General features: G+C 41.4%; 1 protein-coding gene across 5 annotated transcripts in view; it reads left to right on the top strand.

Moving 5' to 3' along the window:
- The window catches only part of RUNX2 (RUNX family transcription factor 2), a 150,512-nt gene that overhangs the window by 69,456 nt on the left and 54,125 nt on the right, over positions 1-26,931 (top strand). For all 5 annotated transcript variants that reach the window (XM_041480940.1, XM_041480941.1, XM_041480942.1 and 2 more), the window contains one exon: positions 5,287-5,391. In XM_041480940.1, the coding sequence (XP_041336874.1) occupies positions 5,287-5,391 (105 nt within the window). The remainder of the gene's footprint in view (positions 1-5,286; positions 5,392-26,931) is intronic.

Below are 26,931 nucleotides of genomic sequence, written 5' to 3'. Positions count from 1 at the left end.
GGGTAACTTTCAATTTTTTTTTCATTCTTCTTTTTTTTTTTTTGGTTTTTGGGGTTTTTTTGTTTGTTTGTTTGTATGGTTTTTTTTAAGATGTAGAGTGCTGTCATTGTCTTCCAGCTCTTTAGGAGTTTCCTATAATCTGAAAACTGCACTGCACTTATAGAAAGCTTTTGTAATCATTGCAAATTTGCAAGAATTCCTCTTTAAGGGTCGCACAGCAGCTTTCAAACTTCGGGTAATGATTGAAAGGATAGCTCAAAAGAAGCTGGCCCTGCAGTTCTTGTTGCAGGAGTCTTCAGAGTAGTGTTGTGTCAGACATTGATCCAACCTACGTATTTTTTTCCATTATGTGTTTGAAGTAATTATTTTTTTTTTCTAAATTAGCCCTACATGGGGCAAAACAAGCAAAAGATGCAGAATAGTTGTGCTGGGAAATTAGCAATAAGGCAAATTTTACAGTGATATTCTTTAGAAAGCAGTTGCAGTTCATCTTACAGAAGGAAAGAGTTTTTGTCCAAAAAAAATTTAAACATATGACAGAGGCCCAGATAGTCCAAATCAGTCAGCACATTTCTACAAGTGCTTTGTAAAAGTGAGTCCATAAGCATGACTTACAGTAACTATTCTTTATTTTAATTAACTAACCAAAAATTCTCTTTATCATTTTAGAACTTAAAAAGTATTAATAATAGAGAATAAATTGAAACAGTAATACAACATAAATATGGAGTTTACTCCCCCTGTGAATGAGGTGTTGCCTATCTCTTCCATTTGTCTTCTTTAAAGAATCAGTTTGCTTTGTTACTCTGCTGATGGATTAGGTTTGAAAGTTCTCTGGCTCCATCTCTACTGCTTTACAGTAGAAGTTCAGTAGTATATCAGCCTTTTAGTAGTGCTGAAAAAGGACTGAAATGTGATGCACTACCTCTGATCTGAGGATTTAATTTCAAACCTATGATATATACTTTTTATTAAAGCATAGGAAATGAAATAGACAGCCTAAAGCCTCAGTAGATGCAGATACAGACAGAGAGAGCTCCTAAAATTTGGTTCCAGTAGTTTAATTTATATTTTTATCTAGCAGACTTGGAATAGACTTTTTCTCTGATCAATCTGGGTAGAATCTATGGAAAAGTGATAGTATACTTTTCAAACCCTCAACATATTTATTTAAGAGACTTCAAAGAAAAACAAAGGGTGTGCACTGTTTTACTATATTGGCTTTCTGAGTTTTGGCTAGTTTCCCAAGTAGCAATTTTTATATTTAAAAAAAAAAAAAAAAAAAAAAAAAAGTTAAAAAAAAAAAAAGGAAGAAAAAAGACAGACTTAACTGCTTGCAGACTTTTCACGCATGGAAGATGAAGAAAGCTTCTTTTGATGAAGTGTAATTATGTCCAAACAGAGCTGACCCCCTCCCCCTATATTTCTTATGATCTTAACGGAAGAAAGTAGGGCTTTTCCTTTGAAGCAGCCGGGACTCGGTGGAGGATCTGAAATGCTGCATTCTCCTGCCAGAGGCAGGATGGAGAAATTGGTCCAGACTTGTCTTCCAGACTTAGAACAGAGAGAGGGGGAGAGAGAGAGAGAGAGAGAGAGAGAAGGAGAGAAGGAGAGTTATCATTGATGAATTTTTAGAACTCTGCTTAAAATAGAAGGAAAAGAAATCAGTAGTTGCAAACAGAAGTGAGAAAGCTCCTTACATAGACAAATATCAGTAAATACAAGTCCTGAAGTAGAACAGAAAAAAATAAACTAATAAAGAAGTTATTTTTCGGTGGCGAGAAACTAATCCACACCTGTTCCTGACTTGAGATTTACATCTTTCTAAGCAGCTTGTGCTTTGATCTCTGTATCTCTAAATTTGATTGTGAAGTCTGAATCATCAACTTACCACTTCACCTCCTCTCCCACGTTTTTACTTGCTTCCCATGGCTCAATTGAGAAACCCGATTTTTATACATATTCATTTTGTTTGCCTGACAGAAGCTTCACGTTTCTGTTTGCATAATTTCTCTTAAACACCTTTTTTGGATTCATGAGAGTAAGTAACTGGAGTGTTTGATGCAAATGCAGCAGTTGTTTGTATGTGGTTTTCAGGCGGTAGCTCACTTTTACAAGCCCGATCCACAGCACAGAGAAGAAAGAATTCCTGTCTTCAATAAGCAAAGGATCATAACCTTAATTTTGTTGTGTCCCGATACTTTAATCACATTAGCATCTAACTGAAAAAATGTGCAACACGCACACACAAGCTGCCGAGTCTCCTTTCAAGCTCCTTTCTGGGGTTTGCCTTGTGCTTCAGCATATGTCCATCTCATCCTCCTCTCTGTCAGCTCGGCTCACATGTGTGAATAACAAAGAATGCACAGTTTAGACACACTGAAGCAGTAGTGCCAGATGACTGCTTGGCTGGGGAATTTAATAAAAGAGAGCTACAATTAGTCTGTAGCCTGTGAAAGTGGATAGTTGAAATGACTAAGGGCAATAAAGAAAGGTGATAAAAAGTGCATTAAAGGATTTTGTAGCTGAGGAGGGATAGCTGTGAAATAGCTGTGGAAGGCATCAGCATCACTGGAACGGGGGACCTTAAAAATTTATTTCATTCTTAATCCTGTAATATGTAAATCATTTCTTGAAAGCTCTGGAGTGCCCTGGCAGGGCCGTGCAACTCCCCACAATGAAGGGCTCTGTGGTTTATGGAGTGTGAGGGGGCTTCATCAGTGTTACTTCATCCACACTTTGGTTTGTAAAATACCAGTTAGGGGACAAAACCAGTTTCCCTCTCAAATGAGCTGCTTACCTCTTCAGCTCAGGCAGGCCCAAAGGTGACAGTTCAGAAATTCTCACTGTCAAGGTCCAAATGTAGCTCTTTTTATTAAGGAATGCATTTTTTTCTAGCCACTGTATCCTGTTGAGATATATGTAGTGTAGAAAATATTGCAGTGCATTTCTACAGAATGATTTTGCAGGTTCTTGCAAATAGTATTTTTTGTTGAGTTAATTTTTTTGTCATAATAGACATTTATGAGGATTTGTTTTGTAAAGAGAACAAAAGCATGGAAAGCCAAATTCTTCGTTCAAAGGTGTATGGAACAGCCCCCTTAGTATCTTTGTTACCAGTACTATTCTACTGACCATCTAAGGGTTACTGTGATCCGAATGTCATCAGCATACAATTTAATAGCCACAACTTTTTGGCATGGTAAGCTGGTGCCAAAGGAAGCCTTAAACCTGAGCCCGGAGAACTATATATATTTGTGCAGTGGGCTGAATTCCTCTTTGGAGAGGGATAAAAGGCACGGACACTTCTTGGCCCCGAACAAGCAGTGTGGAAGCACTGCAGGGCTGCTGCTGTGCGTGTGAAGGCTGCCCACACCCTGTGCTGACCGGACACACAGTTCATCTCTGGCACAGCAGGTGGGCAGGACTGGACAAAGATGGACATCCAAACTATACCTAACTCTGGTCCTGTGATGATTTAGGAAATAATCCTTTTTACAGTGAAAACGGGAAAAGCCACCTTCAGCCATGCCAGTGGGACAGAATTCAGCATCCTGAGATTTTTGCGTGCTTAAACTGACAGAGGGCAGGTTAAAATTGGATATTAGGAAGAAATAGTGAGGGTGGTGACTCACTGGCACAGGTTGCCCAGAGGAGCTCTGGATGCTTCATCTCTGAAAGTGTATAAGGCAGGCTTGGATGGCCCTTGGAGAAACCTTGTCTAGTGGAAGGTGTCCCTGTCCATGGCAGGGGGATTGGGAGAAGATAATTTTTAAGGTCCCTTCCAACCCAAACCATTCTGTAATTCTATTTGCCAGGGTCCTGACCTTCCCTCTAACCTGGATCTCCCAGAGAGCTGGGCACAGCTGGAGCACAGCTTCACCTGGAAAATAATTTTATTCTAAATGACAGTTGTATTTCCTTTAAAAAAAAATCCATGTCACATTCTAGTTCATGAAAATTATAGCCAAGACAGTTTGAAGTTGCACTCCTGATAATAAATGATGCATGTCTCAGGCAGGTTTGGGGGATATACGACTTGGACCAGAAAGAAAGACCAATTACTAGATTTGACAGACAAAGCTCTGTTCTGTATTATGCCTTATATAGAAGCTGTTCTATATTAGTACTGAAAAAAACTGCATTAAGTTTGTGCTGTTACATATCGTTTAAGATTTGTGCCTTGATTGAATGCCTTCAGAGTTCAGCGAGAGGAAAAGCCCTAGCAGCAAAAATGCACAAATACACCCAGGGAGGAGGGGGAAAAGAAAAAAAAAAAAGCTTTAAGTGTCTGGTAAAGTAGCAGCTTAAATGAGCATGAAGGCCAAAGATTGCTGACTGTTTTATTGAGTCACTGTTGTACGCCCACCTTTTCCTGTCTTGAAACAGTTTTCAGTTTTGACTATCTGACATGAGTAACCGTTGCATATCTAACAGATTACAACTGTCAGTGAGTCTCCCAAACGGGGGCCAGCGCCTGTGAGAATGTGTGCTCAGATGCAGGCAGCTCCCTTTATTTATTTCTTTTTAACGTTTTCATTCAGCTGAAGGCTGTAGATGGTCTTGTGCAATCTCTGCCTGAATTCAAGCTTTGAAAAGTAAAAAAAAAAAAAAAAAACAACAAAATAGAAACAACAATGAATACTGACGATAGCAAAGTACGTGCACACAGACATTGCTCACCCTCGCAGGAAAGTTGGGGGCTTTCTTGGTATTTCATAGATGGAATATGTGTAGGGAAAAAAGGCGTGTTCCATAATAATGATATCATCCTATTAGCCCTGGCATATGAAGGACAGAGACACTGACTCCCTGTTAAAACATCTCCCAGAAGGAAAATATATTCTTTCCTCATCTTATTGTAGTCAAGTCAAACAAATGAAATGATAAAACTGTGTGAAGTAAATAACATGTGGTCACATTCTGCTCTCTGTCACACAGCTGCGAAACTGGAGTAAATTTTTGAATTATCTGACTTGCTTTGGATTTACACCACTTTCAATGCAGCAAAGAATTTGGCTTGTCCTCAGCAGTGAATCACTTTTGTTCTGTCATTGTATGATGACCCATTATTAAATAAGAAACATTTAGATTGTCAACACATGGACGTATTCTTGACATAGAGTAAAACTGAAGGGGAGGAAAACTCCTATGGTCAGTTATGTTTTTAATTTTCACGATTGTGGTAACGACAGGGAATAATTTTAAACTGATTCTTTACTGAACATGCATGTGACTGTTTTCATGTTGTAATCACTCATTCCTTGTTGTTTTTTCCCTTTGTAGGGAAGAGCTTTACTTTGACAATAACTGTCCTGACAAATCCCCCCCAAGTCGCTACATACCACAGAGCTATAAAGGTTACAGTGGATGGGCCAAGAGAGCCAAGAAGTGAGTATTATATCCTTCTTTTTGCTCTTATGCCTGCTTAATTTTGCTTAACAGAAACCTGTAAATGAAACATGTATATCTTTGTCAAACACTGGTTTTTACTCAGCAAAATATGTGAGTGCATGGTTAATTTGGAGTCTATTGGACCACACACATACTTGCATTAAACATTCACTTAAGTGCTTGGCTGAATTTGGGCAATCCCAAACCTGATTCTCATTCACATCAAGGTCTTGATACATTATCTGCCAGTGTAAATGAGAACTAAACCTAGTGTATTTATATATAATCTGATTTAGACACAGTAGATACAATCCTGCAATGTGCTGCACTTCCTGAACTCCTGTAAGCTTCCAGCTGAAAAAGTTTAGAACAAAACAGAAGCCTGATATTTCAGGATCAGTTCTAGCATAGAGAGGAAACATGTAATGTAGTGCCTTTTTGTTTGCCCTTAAATTCTTTTGCCATCAGATAATTAATGCACCTGGTTAATCTCATCATACCTAAAGTTGGTTTTCAGCTATGGACTCAGACCCCCAGGGGCCAAAGAAAGATAAAAAAAAAAAAAAACATCATATCAACAGCATGGTCTTTGTTTCTTATTTATGCACAGAAAATATATATTTTTAAAACATATCCAGCAGATTTTCACCCAGCACGTTTATCTCATAGTCATGCAAGCTCACTAAGAATCTATTTGCCATGATTTATCTATTTTGCAATGGCTGTACTTTTATGACAATTGTGTTTTGTCATGTCCTAGCAGTTTTATGGGTAGCACTTATTTTTAGATACAGTCAAGTCTGCTTAATCCATCAGGATTTATCTGGCTGTCTCTCTGTCTACCACATGTAGCTGGTAACCAGTCTCACATCATATGGGTATCACTGATGAGCCAGTTTGGGAGTTTTTTCCTTAATCTAACTAGAAATGACTCTAAATTGATTGGATTAGCCAGGTATAGCATTATTTAAATTACACTTAGAGATTAAGAATTATTTGATGAATAACCACATTAAAAGAATCCCTATAATGGAAGCATCTCAAATAATTATTTTGCCTTTGATCTGCACATACAAACACGACCTTCAAGGAGCTTTCATGGTGTTTTGTTTAAAATACCACAAAGACAGAAGTAGAAAGATGTAGACAGAATTCATGCAGTTAAGTGTTTCTCGTGCCAATACACGCTGCAGAGTCACCTCCTCTTACACTGAGGTGGGAACTGAAATGCTCCCTCTAAGAACTGTCCAGGCTGTAGAGTTTCACCTTGAAGAACAGCTAAGAAAAAGTGAATAGCTCTGGATACGTTTCATTAGATACATACTTGTGGTGCTACCTGCTCACAGCTGAGGTGTCCTGATGTCACAGCAGGGGGATTTTTATTCTGTCTTCTCTCTGTGAGTCAGTTCCTATTTTTAATTTTCACTTGCAGCTGGTGCTCCATGTAACTTACTTGGAGGACACTGGGGATTGCATTCATGGAGTAAAAAGCAGGCAGTAAGTTATATATCATTTAGCCATTCCCATCTGGAGGCTGCTCCCATGTATTGATGCATCTGCAAAAGAGGAAATCTCCTGGCAGAGGACACAACTGTGGTGAAAGAGCAGAGAGGTTTGCAAGTGATGTGTGGAGAGTAGTGTGGATTACCCTGTGCAGCACAGAAAGGGATCCTGCTGGCATGAGGATGTTTTGGTGATCTGTGGATTGAAAGCGAGTCTGTGTTCATAGAACTTAACAAGATCTCCTAGTTCTGCTGAAATTTTTTACTTTAGACCCGAGAGGCCTCTCTATGTGGATACCCGTTTGCTGGTGTCTAATAGCTGAGCCTAGAAATGCTCAGTAACTGAATTCTTATGGCCTACATGGAGTTATTGTGTCTTATTGTGTCCTTCTTCATCTTTTTCTTTTCTTTCTTTCCCCCACCCCCCCTTTTTTTTAAAGTAGATTTTGAGCTTGAATGTCTATTTGTACTTTAATGTTTTGGTGGAATACTGAAATTTTATCCTGTCAAGTAATTCTGAAAGCATTCATACATCTCTGGAAAGGCTCATCATTAAACTTGAATTTGCAGGGAAAAAGTAGCTCCAGTGAGCTCTGAGAGTTTCACTGAAGTTTTGCTTCCTCCTTAGAGACCCTGCTCTTGTGCAGATACATTAGTTTGGTAGCAATCATTCAATGAATGTACCTGGCATTTATGTGACATAAGGAAAATCAGGTGGTTGGGGGCAATAAGGAATTCAGGGAGCAGCTCTGATAGCAAATGTGTTTGTCTTAAAAAATTATGTATCAGCAAATAGTGCCCCTCTCTGCCAGGATCTGTATTTCACTTCAACGTTTCAAGCATGTTATCCTAGTTTTCCTCTCTCTGGCAGCTCAACCAGAGCTGTCACATCACAAACAACTTTTTTCTTAATATACACATCTGGCGTTGGCAGTTGGAGCAACTTCATAAGAGCACATGATCATCATTCATTACAAGATTAAAAAGTACCCCATGGCATCATTGATGTTTTTTAACTTTGATCTTTTGCAGTTGTGATTCATCTCAGTTATAAAACTTCCCTTTAAAGGAACACAACCAATGACTTATTAGAACCTTCATTCTAAGGAGTGTAAACATAAAATTATGCACATCTTTACAAAATGTCATTTACTTTGTTGCCAGCTTATCATTTTAAGACATGACATCATGCTTTAGATCGTGAATTTGTAAGGCTTGTTTATAGGCAAGGCACTCTGACCTTCAGCTGGCAAGTTGACTCAAGCAAATGAAAGCTGCAAGGTTCCCAGCAGCAACAGCAGCGGCAAAGCCATGACAGACATCATAGACATTTAGAGCCCGACTTCAGGAGTGCTGAACAGTCGTGGCATGCAGGGACTCCAGTTGGTGTTTTGGATGCTCAGCACTTCAGAAAGTCGGGTTCTTAAATGTAAGTGCCATTTAGTCGTATTAAACGTCTGCTTGTAGAAGCTTGCTGCCTTGCCTCTCTGTTATTATTTGAAAATATTTTAATAGAGACAGTGATGTCAGGTTGCTCTGTTAGGAAAACTTGCCCGTTTCTATACAAGAAAAGGTCTTCTGATGATTTTTTTTCTCAGAAAAGACTTATTTAATTTTACCTAACCTCTTCCAGTCTATCTAGATTACTGCCCAGAGACATCTTCTGTGTTGCAGTTTCTATGCTGGGTTGAGACAATGCTTTGCATTCTTAGTGATGCAGTCTAGAGACAGGGTTGTATAAGATCTTTGGGAATCATTAGGAAATCCTGCAGATATTTTTCTCTCCTCATAACCAGGATAAAACCTCTGCCATATGCAGATCTTAGCCAGCAGAGCTGTCTTCCAGCTGGGAGGGCTGAAAGAAGTTTTCCAGAGAAGTTTTCATGAGGTCATAACTGACCGATAGATAGCCAGAGATTACTGTAAAGGAAGTCAAAGGAGAGAAAAAAAAGAGCAAAAAACCACCCAAATCTTTACCTAAGCCCCCCTTTAATGCCTTTGCCTTACCTCATTTCAACTACAGAGATAATTATTTGCCCTTCCATAGTGTTACCTTTAGAATAGGAGGCACATCCTCCTTTCTGTCTGCTTTTGGGACAAACACAGTCATGGGGGAATCATGAGGAAGCAGGGAGGAGAAGTCTATATATTTTTATATTTTGCCTGACTTCCAAAGACTTTAGTTTATCTCTAATCAAAGGTAGGCTTCAAAGTCACCAACCCCGACTTTCTTGATCATTGTGAATGGAAAAGCAGCTCTGAGCTTTGAGCTGAAGCGTTTCAGGGCAGAAAACTGCTCTGCTTCATTCAGCTGCGGAGCGTTTCTCTGCTGCCGCAGCTTGCAAGGTGCACACGTGATGAAAGGTATGAGCAAACATCACATCGCCTTTTTGTCTGTGCACGCTGCGGAAGGCAGCGAGAGCCAGCCAGGGGTTCTGCTCAGCCCCCACATTAACTGTTTGGCCGACCCGGCTTATAAAACGCAGATAAGTGATTGAGATTTTTGAGATTCCTTGACTTAAAACCATAACAGTTTTTAGGAAGTTCTCCCTCTTTTCTTTCAAAGGCGGAGAGGGTGGAGGGATAAGTCTGAGGCGAGTGGAATGTGCTTTGGAGTAGAGCAGCTTTAAATCTTTCAGTTTGCCTTTCTTTTTAAATTTTTTCTCCTTTTTTTCTTTCCTTTTTCTTTTCTCTTCTTTTTTTTATTTCTTTTTTCTTTTTTTTCTTTTTCTTCTTTTTTTCAAATTTTTTTTTTTTTTGTTGACTGCCTGTCAGGAGCTGGGCTGGTGGCCAAGCAGGAAATGACACATCGAGAGGCATTTGTGTTGTGCAACATTTTGTGGAACTGATGCAAGGATACATTGTCTGTTTACGCATTCCTCTGCTAACAGCCTGCATGGCAGTAATTTTATTCAGGGACACATGGCATGATACAGCAAGGAGTTAGAGCCTTAACATCTCTTTATGCAGAATTATCACAGCAGTTAAAACACTCTGTGTGTCCCCCGTTTTTCTCTGGCCTGCCTTCAAAAACCACTCTACCAGCCCCCCTTCCTTCCCAGGAATATATTTGTTTGACTGTGGGGGTTTTTTTTGCACTGTGGTAAATTGGGGCAGTGCAGAGAGAGAGAGAGACTTTGCAGAACAAGAGGAAATTTTACAGGCAGGTTCCTACTTCATGCATCTACCTCATAGTGAGTGGAGCAGTGCAGCTTTTTCGGGCGATGCGTTGCAGACGCTGAAGGCGTCGGTTTGCATCTGCATGTGGTTTGGCATGGGGAGGTTTTTAATTAAAGTCAATGCTAAATACCCTGAGATGTGATGAGCGAGTCTTGGGGTTTCATCCAAACCAAAGTTAGAAAATCCGTGGCTCTCTCTGTTGTCTTTCAGAGTGACAGATCTCTGCTGAGCTTGGCTGGGTAGTTTTGGATTTATCCCAGTGGCTGTGGGAGCAGAGGAAGGCAGAGTGGGCGGTCCAGGGTTTGAAAGTTGCTCTAAATGACTTTGTAGAGCTTAATGTATGCACTCTAATACTCCTTTGTAAGAAATGAGGCAAAATGTGATTGTGCAGCCAGAGAAATGGTTTAGAGAGGTTTAGGTTCTTTTCTGTGACCATCTTTATTGTATCTGAGCATGAGCACAGTCCAATTACAGGCTGAGACCTGACTTCCTTGTCCCCAGTAAGGAGCTGCAGTGTTTCTGTTTCCAGTAGTACAACATCAGGTCCTTACTACAGCGTAAAAGGCAAGATGGAGTTTCACTCACCATCATTTGCTGCTGTTTTATTTTTTGCATATGTGTAATTTCGCAGAACTGTTCTAGCTGGGGACTGGAGGTCCTGAGCGTTCCCGGAGGCTGTAAGAGGCTGGTGTGATGATTCAAGTGTTTCCCACCAAAGGTGACAGACACTGCATATGCCAGTGGTTTAGGTTTACTTTTGAGATGAGTGTGCAACCCACAGAGCAGGGCTCCTTACAGTTACCTCAGCCAGAAGTGAGGCACAGGCACAGGATGCCCAGAGAAGCTGTGGCTGCCCCATCCCTGGAAGGGATCAATCCAACCAAGGCCAGGTTGGATGGGGCTTGGAGGGACCTGGGATAGTGGGAAGTCTCTCTGCCCATGGCAGGGGCTTTGGAAATAGATGATTTTTAAGGTCCCTTCCAACCCAAACTATTCTATGATTCCATGACCCTATGATTCCATGATGCATGTTGCTGTGACAAGGTGACCTGGGACTGTTGGGGTGGTAGCTGCATCCCAAGGACCAGCTTGTTCTTATTTCTTCCACTGTGGCTAGAGAGGGGCTCATGCATAAAATCTTATTGACTGAGAAGCAGACTGTGAGACAAAATAATTTCTGGTGATTGTGACTTTTTTTTCTACTGGTCTAGTGCATAGAGTGAGTCAAAAGCAAAATCTGCTTAGCTCACTCGTGGCTTGAATTCATGCACCATAAGAACTCAGAACTGCTGAGTTCTGATATCTCAGCAATCTGTGTGACAGCATTGGGACACTCTCCATAGGAGGACACTGCTGCCCAGAGAGGTGACAGAGTGACCATGTATTCACTGGTATGGTGACAAGATTATATAAAACAAATGCACAAGTCTGAGCATGAAACCATTCCATAAAATGTCCTCACCAACAGCAATGAAGTTTTGGTTTGTATTTGTCAACAAAACAGATTGTTTCCATCCCATTGTAGAGGGAACACTTGCTTCCAAGCAAATCTATTCCTAGTACATTTGGCATGTAATTTGGCCATCACTGTGATTTTTTCATATTGCAGCCATTGCTGTTTGTATTCAAAGTGTCCCTCCAAGCTACAAATAAAATCATGGCCCCTCTATGTAGTTGTGCTGCTTAGTTGTATGATAAGAGGGTTTTGTTTGTAATCTCCATTTAATATAGAGATGTGGAAAAGGGGTTATAATCAAACAAATGAAGTAACAGTGGAAGTGAGTTCATTCTGTATCTCCACAGGGCATGACTAGGAGGAGAGGAAAAGGGGTGACCATTTCACAGAGTCATAAAGTCAATTAGGTTGGGAAAGACCTGAGATCATCAAGTCCATCCTATAAGCAACCAGCTCCATGTCAGCCAGACCATGGCCAGACCTGAGTGCCACATCCAGTCTTTCCTTAAACACATCCAGGGACAGTGACTTTTTATAATTTTGTGACTCTACTCCATGTTGGTCCTGTGGAGGAAGATGGTATTAAGAAAGGCATTAGAGTAGCTTTCCACAGACCATTTTGTTTCATAATTTTCTCCCAAGGGAACTGTTGGACATTATCACTTTTGAAATGCATTTAGCTTGTATCTACTAATACCAGCTTTTTTTCCTTACTCTTCAGTGTAGCACCTCTTATACATCTCCGTTCACTTTCCAAAGTGGTTCGGGAAATAAGGAACAGGGTAAATATATTTGGAAACTCTGCATCAGAATAGTATAAGTGAAGTACTTAGGTAGCACTTGCTTACTGTCTATTCCAAATCCCTGTTTAAAGTTTTTATAGAATTTATTTTTATTCTCATTATAAACTTAATTCTTCACTGAAACATGGTCATCCCAGACATGAAACACAGATGCTGATTTAACCAGACAAAGAATGCAGAAGAGGAAATGAGGATGAATATCATCCTTAATTGAAACTTCAGGGGAAGAAACTGAGTAATGATCTCATGCTGCAGTATATTTGGGATGCCAGAATCCTTCCTCAGATGAAGAACTGGATTCCTTAGTGCCTGTATCGGCTCAGATCCCCTCAAATGCTCAGATCCCCTATATATGCTCAGATCCCCTTTTATAAATCTCATCTACAGTAGACCAGCTTACTCAGCACAATAGTGCTCACTGAGTGCTGTGGGTGGCTTTCAGCTCTCCAAAAATCAGACCTGTAGAGTAGGTTTCCTCTGAAGTGAATGAAGAGACACAGGCCCTTGCAGAGAGTGATTCATATGTTAATGCTTGTCTTAGAGAGCAGTGAAGTGCCCTTTGGACTCTCATCCCTTTCCATTGATACTGAATGGAGGCTTGATGACTAGCCTAGACTAGACACCCTGGTTTGGAGATGGCTGGAACCAGATGAGATTTAGCAGATATTGTAGTCCCAAAGTGTACTAAACCTGCCGTGTAGCTCAGACAGCCCGAGTTAGCTGTAAGGCAGGTAGCCCAGGGTGCAGTCACAGGGAGCAGGAGCTCAGCATTGGATTAACCCAGTGTTCACTCACCTTCTTGGGTGGGGGCTTTGTCTGGTGTTGAACAGTGAACAGTCCCTGCTGCTTTTTTGACAGCGTAAGGAATTGTTTAAAGCTGACTTTGAAGTGTGTCTACAGCTGCCATAATGAATGCAGTGTACATACCTTAGAAATGATGCTATCTACTAAGGCATCATTATCACCTCCTGCAGGATCTCAGTAGTCAGGTACTGCTCAGGCCCCACTCAGCTTGGGTTGTGTGAACTGCTGAGATTAAAACTCGTGTTATTTAGCTGTAGGCAGAGTAAGGTTCTCACACTGCAGTTGCAGCTACATAAGAAATATTACAGAGGTGACAATTCACTTCACAGATATTGCCTAAAGGTGAATAATATTGGGGAGCATATCTGAAGATTTTCCTAACACTGGGAAGTACTCCATGATTTCAATGTTTCTTCTTCACGACAGAACATATTAATTGTTCCTCACTTATCCAAACTTAACATGCTGCCCATTCTCCTGTGGTTCTGAGATGTAATCTTTCCCACAGCGTGGGAAGACAAACCCTTTCACCTGATTATTGCCAGCATAAATGTTTAATGCTTCCATCCCTCTTCAAACTCTCCCAGTATATTTTGTGAACTTTACTCCCACTTCATAATGCCCTCCTTCTTTAGTAGCCCTGCTTATTTAAATTCAGGGTGCCAAAGGAGGTATTAATCAGGGTGCTTACAAGTGCAGAATCTGCTTCCTGCCTGTCTGTAATCCATGTGAGTAATGCCAATTAGTTGTCTGCTTCCTTAAATCCTCATGCAATTTCTCATTCTTGCATTCCTGCAACAGTAGACATGGTCTTCAGTGTCAGTGGAGTCAGAGGCAGTTGGTGGTGTTTTGTTTCATTGCTCTTAGAGCTCAACAGGAAAATCGTCACCTCTGAAGCACCACAGAAGTATGCTGGGGAAGAAATGCATGTTCCAGCTCTTGCATTTATACTTTAATTTGCTAGACACAGGGATGTAACTAATTTTATTCTGGAGTATCACTTCAGGTGTCATGAGACAAGTAGACAATTATTTTTCAGTTTCATCAGTTTCACATTGGTGCATATGTGTAATTTGGTTCAGCTTTTTCTAGGAAAGAAGCAGGCACATGCAGGCGTCATTGTAGTCCCAGGTCTGTATGTGAAATCCCAGATTAGATTTGCAAAGAAGCCCAATTTTAAATGATTGTATTAAAATGGATCAGAAAGCCAGAGATTACTCTTTGAAAAGGTATGATGCTCACAATAATTTTTGGTGTTTTGAAAATTCAGACCGGTGTTTTTCAGCAGTATGGAAGCTGGAAAGGAAGAGAGACCTGGAAATACAATGCAGGGTTGCTGTCTGATACAAACCACAGGTTAGCAGTACAGAGAGAATTACACATGGAGTACTTCTTGGGAGTTTTTTGCTTGTGCACATGTGTAATCAAGGATCCATATTCAGATTCTTATAAAACAATGTGCTTCAATAATTCAGTTATCTAGTGAATTTATAAAGCACTGTAGACATGTGAAGTTTGATAGAGTTGGTTCCACATTTCTAGAATACCAATTAAATCAACAATAATTTAAAGTAAAAACTTCACGTTTCATTCCTTTGGTCTCTTACCACCATAGATTCTGGTGAATTTTTCTTTTATCCTGGACACTTTTTGGCTTTGATGATCTGCACTATGGGCCCCCTTCCACTTTTGGCCTTTTTTGATGTCTTTGAACAGTAGTTTGTAAAACCATCATTGCAGTAAAATCATCACCTCTGTAGACAGAAGTGTTGACTACGGAAGAGGGCTCAGCAATAGAGCTGTGAATGTAAATAACTCAGTGTTTCAGTTCATCAGCTAAGCAGTCCAAATAAAAATCCTTTTTAGAAAGGGACATATGGATTGACTCTCCTTAACTGTAGCTGCCTAAAATTTTGATATGGTGTCTCAGTGACTCACCTGCTGTCCACTGTGGTCAAGGAGGAGTTGTAAGTGTGAGTTAGAAGCTGATTTGTCCCAGCATAAGCCTCCATAGGTGTCAGTGGATGTGAGTGAGGGAGAGGGGACCTGAAGCAGCTCAGACCACTGGACTGGCATTGGGTGCTCTGCAGGTGCTTGAGCTGGGTTTAAGCAAACTGCCTGACTTACCAGCAACTGCAGTAGCACACAGCTCTGAAGAACTTCTTCATACTCCTTCCTATTGTCATTTAAACCTTTCAAAAGGGAGCTTTAGTGTTTACTTTCTCAACAGCCACATTGAAGGGCTACTCTCTGAAACACATTAGAATTTGGGTGTTGGTGACCCCTCCTTGTTAGACATAAATAACCACTGTGTGGTTTATAAATTTCAAGTTTTCCCCTTCTGTGCCTGCTCAGTTAAAACTCTGCACTCGGTGCAGAAGTGTCTGCCCTGCTTTAAAACATCTTTCCCCACACTGATGGTGCTCTCCTCTCCCAAAAGCTGTGTCCCCTGCAGCTCAGCAGCAGTCTGGCTCTTATACGTGATCCTCATCAGCTTCATGGCAGAGTCAGACAGTTTAATTAGCCTTTATCTTCTGCTGTGCAAGAGTGAGCCCAGGGTATGTCTGTGAGTGCCCTGAAGAAGGCTCACACAGCAATATTCATCGCCCAGGGTGTGAACACTGCCATAAACTTCCCTGGGAATCAGGGCAGCAGGATTACAGCACACCAAGGCTACTCCAGCTCAGTATTTAGGCAGGGTCTGCTCTTTGCATCTGTGCAGACTTACTGATCTGTGTTATTAGTTTCACTCTTCTTCATATTTACTATTCCTGAAAGATGGCAGCAAAAGAGAAACCTGATAACAGTTGGCTCGTAGAGATAGTCTTTATTACAGGAGAGAGCAGGAAGGACTTGGTGCTTCCACAATCCAGATAACAGTGACTGTTTTTTCAGTCCCAGCTCAAAGAAGAAGGAAGTTTTCTGGGAAGTGTGTTTACATCCATGTGGGATGCAAAGTAAACACCTTACTAACTGCATACATGTCATGCAAATTAAATGAGAACTGTTTTTCTCTGGTGACTTGGTGTAAAAGGGAATAACCAGTATGTGACAAAGGGGATACTTACACATCAGATATATAACTTGTTGACTTAAAAAGATTTTGTTTTTTATTAAAGAGCAGGTACCTCTAGCTCTCCATCTTACTTTATGCATATGCTGCAGACAAAATTTACAGTAGAGAAAGTCCACATCTGAGCACTCAGAACTGGGACATGCCAATGAGTTTTCAGTGTGGCTTTAATTCATGCCTGTTGTGTGTGAGAGACAGAAAAAGTTCTTCACTGTAGGAGCACGTGCTGGTTTATCCATAGGACAGCAACATGTTGTGGGATGGAATCCACCCACTTACTCTTATTTTTCACACAGAGAATATGATCTAAGAACACCTTGTTTTAAGCAGCTTAACTACAGTCACTACAAAAAATTGTGTGGCAGAAGCATAAATCTGGGTCAGCCATCAGCTACCTTTGCCAAGCTGTAAACAAAGCTTTTAACTGATAAAATCTAAGGAATTTTTATTTGATGAAATTTTAGTTTTCAAAGTTGCATAATTTCACCAAATCTGGATGAATTTCCTTGGAGGTTCTAAAAAAAAGAGCCAATCTGCTGAGCCAAGTTTGAAAACTCCACTCTGAAACAGAGTGACAAAAAAGGCTCCTTCAAGAAAGGATTGCCAAAAATGTTTTTCGAGGTGCTAGGTTTTCCCTGAGCTAACTCATTTCCAGGAATGTCAGACCATTTTGGTTGAAATTGAAGAAGTGTGTTCCATACTCATGCAAGAAAAAATGGAATGCAAACAGTCAAAGTTCAGTAAAGTCGGGAGCAACTGAAAAATGGGTTTTGTAATGGGAAGTGTTGGGTAACAGGAATGATAGGCTGTTCTACCAGCTCCAACTGTAACATATTCAATCTAACGTGTTATTAATTTGAATTGAAAAATCACCCACGAGCTTCAGTGGAAATCCTGCATAGGAAATTAAGTTGGCAGCTGGCAGGGGCTCCTCGTGGGCAGCTCTGGAGTCAACAGGTCAGGTTGGTGACAGGCAGGGGATGAGTGAGGTGCCATCTCCAGCAGCCCTGGAGAGCAGGACGTGACTCCTGCCTGTGCACCAGGGACGTGCTGGAGGAGGCAACAACCTTTGTAGAAGATGAAATTGGGGCCACAGCAGCCAGCAGGGCCTCTGGAGGCGTTGTGGGTTAGAAGGCAGCATGGCCCCGGGCACCAGTGCTTGGCAGGGCTCTGCTTCCCCACCCTCAGCCTCTCCAGAGGGGTAATTTGGGGTGCGTGCTCTCCAACTGAATTGGCACGGTCTGCACAGGCACTGCAGGCTGTAATACACACACACACACGGGGTGTGAGCCCAGAGAGGTTTGGGCTGGATTTTGGGAGACTCTTCAACGTGTCCAAGGTGTGGATCCTCCTCACTGCCAGCCCTCCTGCACCTTTTGCCTCACTGACAGAGCCAGTGAGGGCAGTGCTGCTGCTGATAAGGAGTATTTTTAGGCAAAACACCCCCAAGTGTATAGGAACCACAACCACAGGAAATAAGCATTGATAAAACCACCCCAAACTGTACCCTGAAAGCTCCCTGGGTTGGCTTTGCACACTGCTTGAGTCCTCCAGCTCAGGGGAGAGGCAGCCACAGCCTGTGCCAGGCACCATCCAAACCTCATGGTGGGCACAATCCAGACCCAGTCTCATTGCTGAGCTGCAGCTGGAGTCACTGATTGTGGAAAGGTGGAAAAAGGCTCTTCAGTCTCCTAAGAACCTTCTGGCAAGGGTGTGGAGCCCTGTAAAATCTGTGACCTTCTGCAAAAATGGACTGGGTGAAGGTGACTCAGGGGCACCTTCTGGGGGTGTTCAGGTATTCTGATGTCAGTGGAAAAACACTTACTTGTTGTTGCCTTCTCCTCTTTACATGACTCAGAGCTACTGAAGAATCACAGAACCATTAAAATTGGAAAAGACCTCTGAGATCATAAAGCTCAATGGTTAATCCAGCACTGCCAGGCCCACCCCCAAACTATATCCTCAAGTGCCATATCCATATGTTTTTCAAATGCTTCCAGGAACGGTGATCTCACCACTTTCGTGGGCATCCTGTTCCAATGCTTGACCCAAGGTGTTGGGTCCATTAAAACTAGCAACCAAAGTTTTAACAGGTCTGAAAGCTGTTCAGAACACTGTTGGCAGTGTTGCAAGTTTCACCTGAGATGTGCTCCTGCACAGAAATCTTTACCTCCTTCTCTGCAAAACACACACTCTCTTATTTGAATCTGCCCCCTGAAATGAGGCTGCAGGGACTGTTTTCCTTGTTGACTCCTTAACCATTCGCTGGAATTGGACTCAGGGATGAGTGTTCTGCTGCCTGGGTTTTTATTAAGTTGAAACAAATTTTCTTTGGAGACAGATTTGAGTGCTGGGCAAAAGGCACTTTCACAGTTTTATCCCCCTCACTACTACAACTTCATTTAAGCTTTTCCCTTTTCCCCATGTCTTTTACTCTCAAGTTGTTCCCATCCTTGGGAGCCAAACAGCTTGAGAGCTGAAAGAGAAGTGTTGTCAGGAGGGTGATTAAAACAGGGATTGATGCAGCTGGGAGCCAGGGTTCAGTCACCTCCCTGGGCCCCTGTGTTAGTGTTATGTCAGACACAGTAGCTTTACCCTGCACTGTGAGTTTATGCGTTTTTTATTGTCTGATGCTGCCAGAAAATGCTGACCCCGGAGTAGCTGGGCTGTGCAAGCACTCAGTAGTGGAGGGCAGTGAGCTCTGAAAGCCGCTCATGTTCCCCCTTTAATTCGTCATTTATGGGTCATATCTTTTTTACATTTGCATTTTTAAATTAGTTCAGCTTGTCCCAATCTTCAGTTCCAGAATCCACGCTGAAAAATTCCAAACTTTACAAGTTCTTAAGAAAATTCCAAAATCCCTCACTTAATTGGCATTCGGTATGCTGAACAACTTACAGTTATGGGGAGGCTTCACATTTCTATAAGGACACCTCTTTGGGGAGAGATTAGATTTTAGGGCTCATGTGCAACATGCAACAATTGTGTCTACTTGGTCATCTCTTCAAAGAGGAAAGTAAAATTTGGCCCAAAATTCAAAATAAAAAAACCCAAAAAATTGGCATAAAAATCGCACTGATCAAAATAAAATTGTTCCTCCAACATAAATTGCATTAAATGTAAAGCCAAACTCAGCAAATGCTTGAGATCTCCCATATGGACTGAAGAACAGTTTTACATTGGAGTACAGTACACTGTTTTGGAGTGCATCTGAGACTGCTCCTGTTTTGGAAGCCTGCTCAGTTCTTGTTGGAATGACAATTTAGGGTGTATATAGCAAAAAGCAATGTTAGCATATTTGGACCTTCAGCATAAAGGCTCTTTGTTAGAATAAATGTTTCTTTTTAAAAAGAACAAAACAATCCTAACCTTTGCCAGTTTTCTATCCTTTAATCTCACGTCAGGAAATTTGGAAGACCAGCTCTCCATGGCCACATGAGTAAGGCAGGGATGTAGGAGGGTGGTTCAGTGGCTGACACATTTGGACACGAGTCCTTTAAATCTGTCATCTGTTGTCTCTGACGTCTTTGTGATGTTAGTGCATTTGAAAATCCTTCCAAACTTGCTGATATCAGAGGAAACTGGGTACCTCTTTCCCTTGGCTTCAGTTCTGTATGAAATATGAATAATGAGACTACCGTACTCCAGGAATGACATGAATATGAGAACATGGTGAAGATCAAGGTGTTTGTTTACTCAAGTTGTATTTTTAAGGCATATTCCCATCCAAAGTACATCACAATATGAGTCAGAAAGCTTCACCTTCATTTCATAAATGGAAACATCTTTACATATATGTTTTTCATTTCATAGATGGGAAGAAATGGGGTTTTTTTCCTCTCTGTTAGCTGTGAGTTCTCACCATACACTGCTGCTCCATATTGCTGTGTCAGAACAAGGCAGTTTTCTTAGGCTCCAGATCCTAATTCCTTTAACTCCTTGGAGGCATTGCTGGAGGTAAAGGTGGCTTGTAGGAGCAAATCTGTCATTAAACCAGCCCTTAATCAGAGTTAAATACCTGGTACTGCTTTCAGAGAATGGCAGGTACCAGGCTCTTGTAATGCCTCCTTAGGAACTTTCCAGCCCGGAGAGGTGGAAACCAGACAAAATAGAAAGTCTGGAAAGTTGAAACTCCTGAATGGATTTTTGTTCTTCTTGCATTTGTCTCATATCACTAACTGTTGAATGACTGTGCTCAGGTGCACAAGCTTTTACCAACCAAATGTTTTGTGACTTTGGGGAAGTGGATCAGCCACGTTTGTGCAGCTGAGGGGAGGAAGCTCCGCAGCCGGTGCGGCGGCGCCGGAGCGCACGTGTCTTGAGGGGTGGGGAAGGCAGCCATCCTTAACCAAACATTTGGAACCTGCTGTTTTAGCTGGAATAGGAAAACCAGCTTGACAAGAATGAACGGCTTCGCCAAGCAACATTCAGGGGAGGTTGGTGGGATTTTAAACAAATCTCCTTAAGTAAGCATGAAAACAAGCTATTTAGCACTCATTAATGTCTCAGGTTAAACTCTTGAATAATTTGTCATGGTTAGGCTCTTTTGGTTTCGTTGGTGTTTTTCTAGTGACTAACGAGATGACAGCTACACATGCTTCTTGGTATGCCACTGTTCACAATAGGGTTTAAAGTTGTGTATTTGTTATTGATGTCATTAAAGTGATGGATTTGAGCTTGGTTTCTGAGGCAGCTGACTGGGTGGTTGGGACTAATTTCTAGCAATGGTTTTGGAGGTTGAAACCAAAGTGTGTATAAAAGGAAATGTTTCTTCTTTTAAGCAAATAATTTGAACCCAGATGAATGAAATTTAAGCAAGTGGGCATCAACTCTGAGTTAATTTTGACATAGTTGTCTGGAAATCATCACCAATTAAAATATTTTTATGAGCTCGAATGTAGTATTGTCTTTCGGTGCTTATGTAAGAGAGGAACAAACTGCTTGTTTAACCCCAGCCTTGAGACTACTGGCCAGAATATCTGCCTGAAGTCTTTGCCATATGGAGCTGGGAGGGCATGAACCTTGGCAAACCTTACACTGCAGGGGAAGGCAATTTTCCCGCCTGAAATGAAAAAAAAATTCATAAATTTGAACAGATCACTTCCACCCTGAAGAAGTCGTTGTGAGTCTTGGCCATTCAAAGAGGGAAGAAGCAGCTGTGTGGCCCAGGAATCCTAGTTGAGAGTAAAAATGAATCACCTGGATTGTCATAATTAGGTTCTTTCATGTACTCCTACAGACTGAATAGCCAGGAAGATATTCCTTCATTTGTACACACCTTTCACACCTGCACATAAAGAAAACCTTTGATCCAGTGCTTGATGGAACAATAAGATGAGTATATGCAGGATTAAAATATGTACATGATGCTGAGATGTTTTAATATCTTTTTAGACACAGCATGTGAAATAAAAATGAATACACTGTCTGATGGGGAGAAGCACTCTGCAGTTTGAATTTGGCCTTTTCATGAAAGTACCATTTTCTTCCCTGGTTTTTATGTTGCAAAGAGGGTTGAAATGTTGAAGACTTGTATAAATGCCTCTTGCTGTACTTCCAACCACAGTCTCACTTATTCAATGAGACAGACTTTTAACATTTAAATTTTTCTTATTGGGATTCTATTGAGTTTTTTGCATTTTCTTTTCTTATGTTATTTTCCTACATATGCATATATATACATAATAGTACAGCATGTTTATGAAACAGCCTATCACCAGTTTTTGTTGTCCATTCCATGACTATCATCCTTTCATTCCTGTACAGTAGTGTGCTTCTTTTATTCAACTCCTAACCCTGTAGATAGATGTTCAAGTATTTCAACACAAACAAAGCTGTTTATATTATATTTAACTTACAGAATCATTATAGCTTTGGTATGTATGCATGGAATTTGCCCTACTATGAAGTGTTAACACTAGACCTGTGCCTCACTTCAGTCTGCAAGAAAGTAGATCTGAAATTGCACTTAATTTCAGCTTCCAGTTGAGCCCATACCAAGAAAATTTCAGGGCTTAGTTGCACGATTGAGTTACATGGGATGTCTCTGTTTCCATGTCAGCTGAGCTGCAGCAGCTGTCTGGAAGGTGTTCTTGGCCCCCATAAATGTAAGTTGATTTGATTTATCTTAGCCCTCAATAAAAGAGTCTTAAGATAAGTAGAATCACTGTGCATTCACCGAGGCAGGGAGAACATGTGCAGATCTTCACCATCCAGGATCAGGACTTGGTAACCCATTCTACCCTGGGAAGTGGCTGTGTGTGTGTATGGTCCCGTACTGGTGACTGCAAAGCCAATTATTTTGACTTATATTAACATTCTCCTTTAAAAATTACCTGTTGAATCCTCTTAATCTCTGGGTTTGTTGTTTGCATAAACCCAGTTTGTTAGTTCTCTCTGCAGCCTATAACAGTGTTATTCACAGGAAAGGGGGTTTTGAGAGTCTTATTTGAAACAGAAATTATTTTATTTCTCAGCCTGCTTATTTAAAGATACTTTGGCAGCTATTTTAGACCCGTCTTTTACCAGTCTTTACTGCGTAGATATTCTGGATACAAGAAAATAGCTTGCATTTGGTTACCTCCAGCTCCATAATTCCCACAGTATATAATATTGACTACAGAGCAACCAACCACTGATTTAAGGCATTTTCTTTTAAATCCCCTGTGGCCTATTTTGCTTGTTGAGGAGGGTGAGGAGGGTGAGGTTGCAACACTTCTCCACGACATAGGCAATGAACAGGATCTTGAGCTCTGTGTGTGAGGGCAGACTGTGGACCTGGCTCCTGACTTCTGGTGTGAATGAGAACCCATGCAGTTGTTTCAACTCAGAGTCAGTTATTTAAACTTGCACCTCTGGATTTATAGCAACCTCTGGATTTATACCCTTAAGCTGCTATTCCTTAACAGGTTATGACCCTCCTTAGACAATGGATTTGAGAAAGTAGTGAAACAGTTTGGATTTTCCACTTAGAATTCCCACTGAGGGGACTGTTTGGGTTGGAAGGATCCTTAAAGATCATCTAGTTCCAGGCCTTCCACCGTGGCTTTCTGCACTTTGTGCAGCCCCTTTAAACAGTCAGGATTTCCAGTTCCTTAACTCCTAATCCTCAGGGTATTTTCTCTACCCTGTGGCTGTCTAGCAAGTGGTGTCTGTCCCTGTAGTGATTTTTGGTGTCCTGAATGACATTTGGTTCTTATTATATGTAAATATGGGCAGTCTGTGGTTGTTTATAAATATGCATATCCATGGGAAAGCTCCCAAATTTTTACTGTGGATGAAGATGAGATGTTTGTAAAGGAGAAAAAAGAGAAGAAGGTAGGCCAGCTCCTTCCTGAGCTCAGGTAGACTTTGCATTCAGGATTTCTCAAGGCCATGCCCAGTGGGAGAAGCTGACATTGGAACCTAATGCAAATAAAACAGGAAAGGCAGAGGGGGTCACAGTGGAGGCATCTGCCATAAGTGCCTCAGGGTCCACACTTCAGCTCTCCAGGGAAATTGGGAAATTTGTGAACCCTGTAGACTTGTGTGACAATAAATCTGTGCTGGGGGAAGGCACATGGCTTTGCCTTGCACATCCTTGAGCAGGAGGAATCCCAGGGGCTGGGGGACATGAGGGCTGCTTGGGTGTTCTCCTCCAGCCATGGCTGCACTGTCTGTGGAGGACAGCACTCCCCGTGCTCATCAGCATCTCACCACTCTCCAATGCCCCTATATCAGCATCAGCCAAAACAAGCTGGCTTAGCAGAGTCCTGCTCCAAATCAGCAGTAGCTGTGGTGGAAGATGAGTGAGTGAGAGGCAGAGTGTGATAACCCTGGCAGCTGACACCGCTGCAGCCTGGAGAGGCCACGTGAACACAGCCCTGGCTGTGCTGGACTCCATTACCCCCCCAGGCTGATGGAATGTCCGAGCTGTGTGATGGATAGCAGGGGCTGTGGAGTGGACACTGACCAGGTTTCCATTAAACATCCTGCTGAGATCAACTTCTGCTTTGGGAATGGAAAGTGAGCTCCAAAAAAGTCAGTTCCCATTAGCTGAGTGCCTAAGCAAGATTTATTTTTTAAAGCGTTATTTAAAAATTTATAGAGTTTGTTAGGCAAAGAAAAATTTTAGTCTGAGTGAGCTCTACAACAGTGTCAGAAATCTCAGAAAACAGAGACTGTTCTTGGAAAAGTTGACAGTGTACTGGCCATAAACCTGGTGCTTCAAGACCTTGTCGGTCATTTCTCCCTTATGGGGGAAAAATAATTGAGATCTATTAGAGGGCAGAAGGCCTCCAGGCTGTTTTAATCTGGAATTCTGCAGCCTGACATTAATGAGAAAAACTTTTTTTTTTTAGCCAGTATTTGGCCACTTCATTTCTACATTACAGACAGTAATAAATCGTTAAGTTGTTTGTGAAAAGTTTGGCTCGATGCATTTCTAAATGCAAGGTACCAGTGCGGTCACTGTGAAATCCCATTTCACTGTGGCTCACAGTATTGCAATTACCTTTTCTGTTGTCTTTTGTAATTAATAGCTTCATTTTCTGTCACTTCTCTATGCTGCCTATATAAATATTTCTGAAATAGCACCTCTCATATTTGCTAACCTCGCCGTTCATTAGCAGCAGTGAACACATGGGAGTAATTTGGGATGCCAGGTGTGCTGCTCTCTGTATTACTGTCCAGAACGTCCCTCCTGTTCACTCAAATTGTGTAGAAAAGCTCACATTGAAGAGAAAAAGGTGGAAATGGGGAGTTCTCTCCTGCTACTCCATATATGTTGGCCAGGATGCAACCACAAAGAGTACCTGGTACAGCCAAGCAGTAACTGATGTCTCCACATCCCCATTTCTAAAGACTTACAGTTTACAGAGAAGCAGAGCAAATTATTAAAATTGCAATTTTTGAGAAAGTAGACTTAAATGTCTAGTGCTGTCAGGGCAGTGAAAGGATCCAGCGTGTTTTGAATGATCATTTTGATCACAATGATTTAAGTTCAGTCACTTCTAAGACATGGGACAGAACCTGAAGTGCTCTAGAACCTACCAATAAATTCTGAGCAGTGGTGATGGAAAGAGACTGATATCTAACAAGCCCATCATTTCAAGATTAGTTGATTAAATGTTCAATTAAATTGTTTTTTCAGTGATGATAATTTTCTGTAGACCTCAGTACAGAACAGATAAACACTTTTCCCTTCTTGAGAGGATTCTGGCTTTCCAGAAGCATTAACCAGTACTACAAGTCATGTAGTTTGTGACAGAGTTCCAGAAGCATTCAGACAAAACTCTTTGGCAGATGGTGTGATTCCTGGTCCTGTTCAGGGCCAGGAGTTGGACCTGTGATCCTTGTGAGTCCCTTCCAACACAGATCATTCTGTGATTCTGTGATGTAAGAAGAAATTCTTCCCAGTGAGAGTGGTGAGGCCCTGGCACAGGCTGCCCAGAGAAGCTGTGGCTGCCCCTCTCCTGTAAGTGCCCAAGGCCAGTTTGGATGGGGCTTGGAGCAACCTGGGATAGTGGAGGGTGTCCCTGCCCATGGCAGGGTGTTGGAACAAGATGGTCTTTAAGGTCCCTTCCAATCCAAACAATTCTATGATTCTCTGTCTTTAACACACTTTCTTTATGATCTGACATGGACAAGAAAGTCCAAACCTGCATATAATACCACAGGTAAGCAGGCATCCAGTGTGCTCAAGCATGGGAAAAAAAGCTTTAGAGGTTCCATCTTAAAGAACCAGAATGAGTGGAAATCCCCATCAAGATAAGGAGCCAATGGACTGTGCCATTACACAAAAGACAGAGGGAACACTGGCATTTCCCAGAGTTTTGCCTCCAGGGCATGGCAAAAGCTAAGACTGTTATCATTTGTGGTCAGAGATCTCATTGTACTTTCACCAGCATGTTCACCTTGGGTGGTGAATGCCAGCCAGTAAAACCTTGCATGGATGAGTTTTCACTGCTGCTTCATGTGATTAATACCTTTTGATCTGATTGACGAGTTCCTGATTTCCATGCAAAGTCCCCAAATTATCTGATGTGATTCATTGGTGAGGACAACAATTCTTGCTGGTGGTTTTTAAATCACGAGTGTTTGTTTTTTGTGCCAAACTAAGATTGAATTTCTTTAGATAGTCATGGTCTTGCCTATTGAGCAGGTTTCTGTGCAGGTTTGGTCTTACTTCTCTATGTCAGACTGAGAGAAAGTTCATTAAATACATTAAGTCATAATACTCCAAAAGTAATGAGAAATGCTTTTGGAGAGCTAAAATTATCTCAAGGAAGAAGGCGATATTTCATAGACTCATGGCTGTTGTTAGAATGGACCTGTTTTGGCTAAATTATTTCAAAGCAGAGCTGCATCTTGATAAACCAGGTTGCATCTTTGAACTTTCTATTAACCTGTCAGAAAGTTAAATCAATTTATAGAGGAAATCAGTGCACTTTTTGAGTGCACTTTTGCTTTTTTTTTCTTTTTTTTTTTTTCTTTTGTCCTTCCTTAAAACCTCAAAACCACAATGGGTAATTCCCCCAAGATCCACTTTAGACATTTGTGGTGTGTAGTGTGAACAGTAGGTGCAGCTGGCCAAACCCCGGCACTCTTATCCTTTCAAACATTTTCCTCCTGTTTCGGCGAATAACACAAGCTGCTGCCCTTCTCCCCACAAAACCAAAGGCCAACTGGAATAGCTGTATCAGCCTAAATCTTGCTTCTCTTGAAGTGGGAGATTTGCCA

Source organism: Pyrgilauda ruficollis, unplaced genomic scaffold, assembly GCF_017590135.1.
Source record: "Pyrgilauda ruficollis isolate IOZ18807 unplaced genomic scaffold, ASM1759013v1 scaffold54, whole genome shotgun sequence".
Classification (NCBI taxonomy): Eukaryota; Metazoa; Chordata; class Aves; order Passeriformes; family Passeridae; genus Pyrgilauda; species Pyrgilauda ruficollis.
Note: the sequence above shows the minus strand (reverse complement) of the source record. Positions and strands in the feature narration are given on the sequence as shown.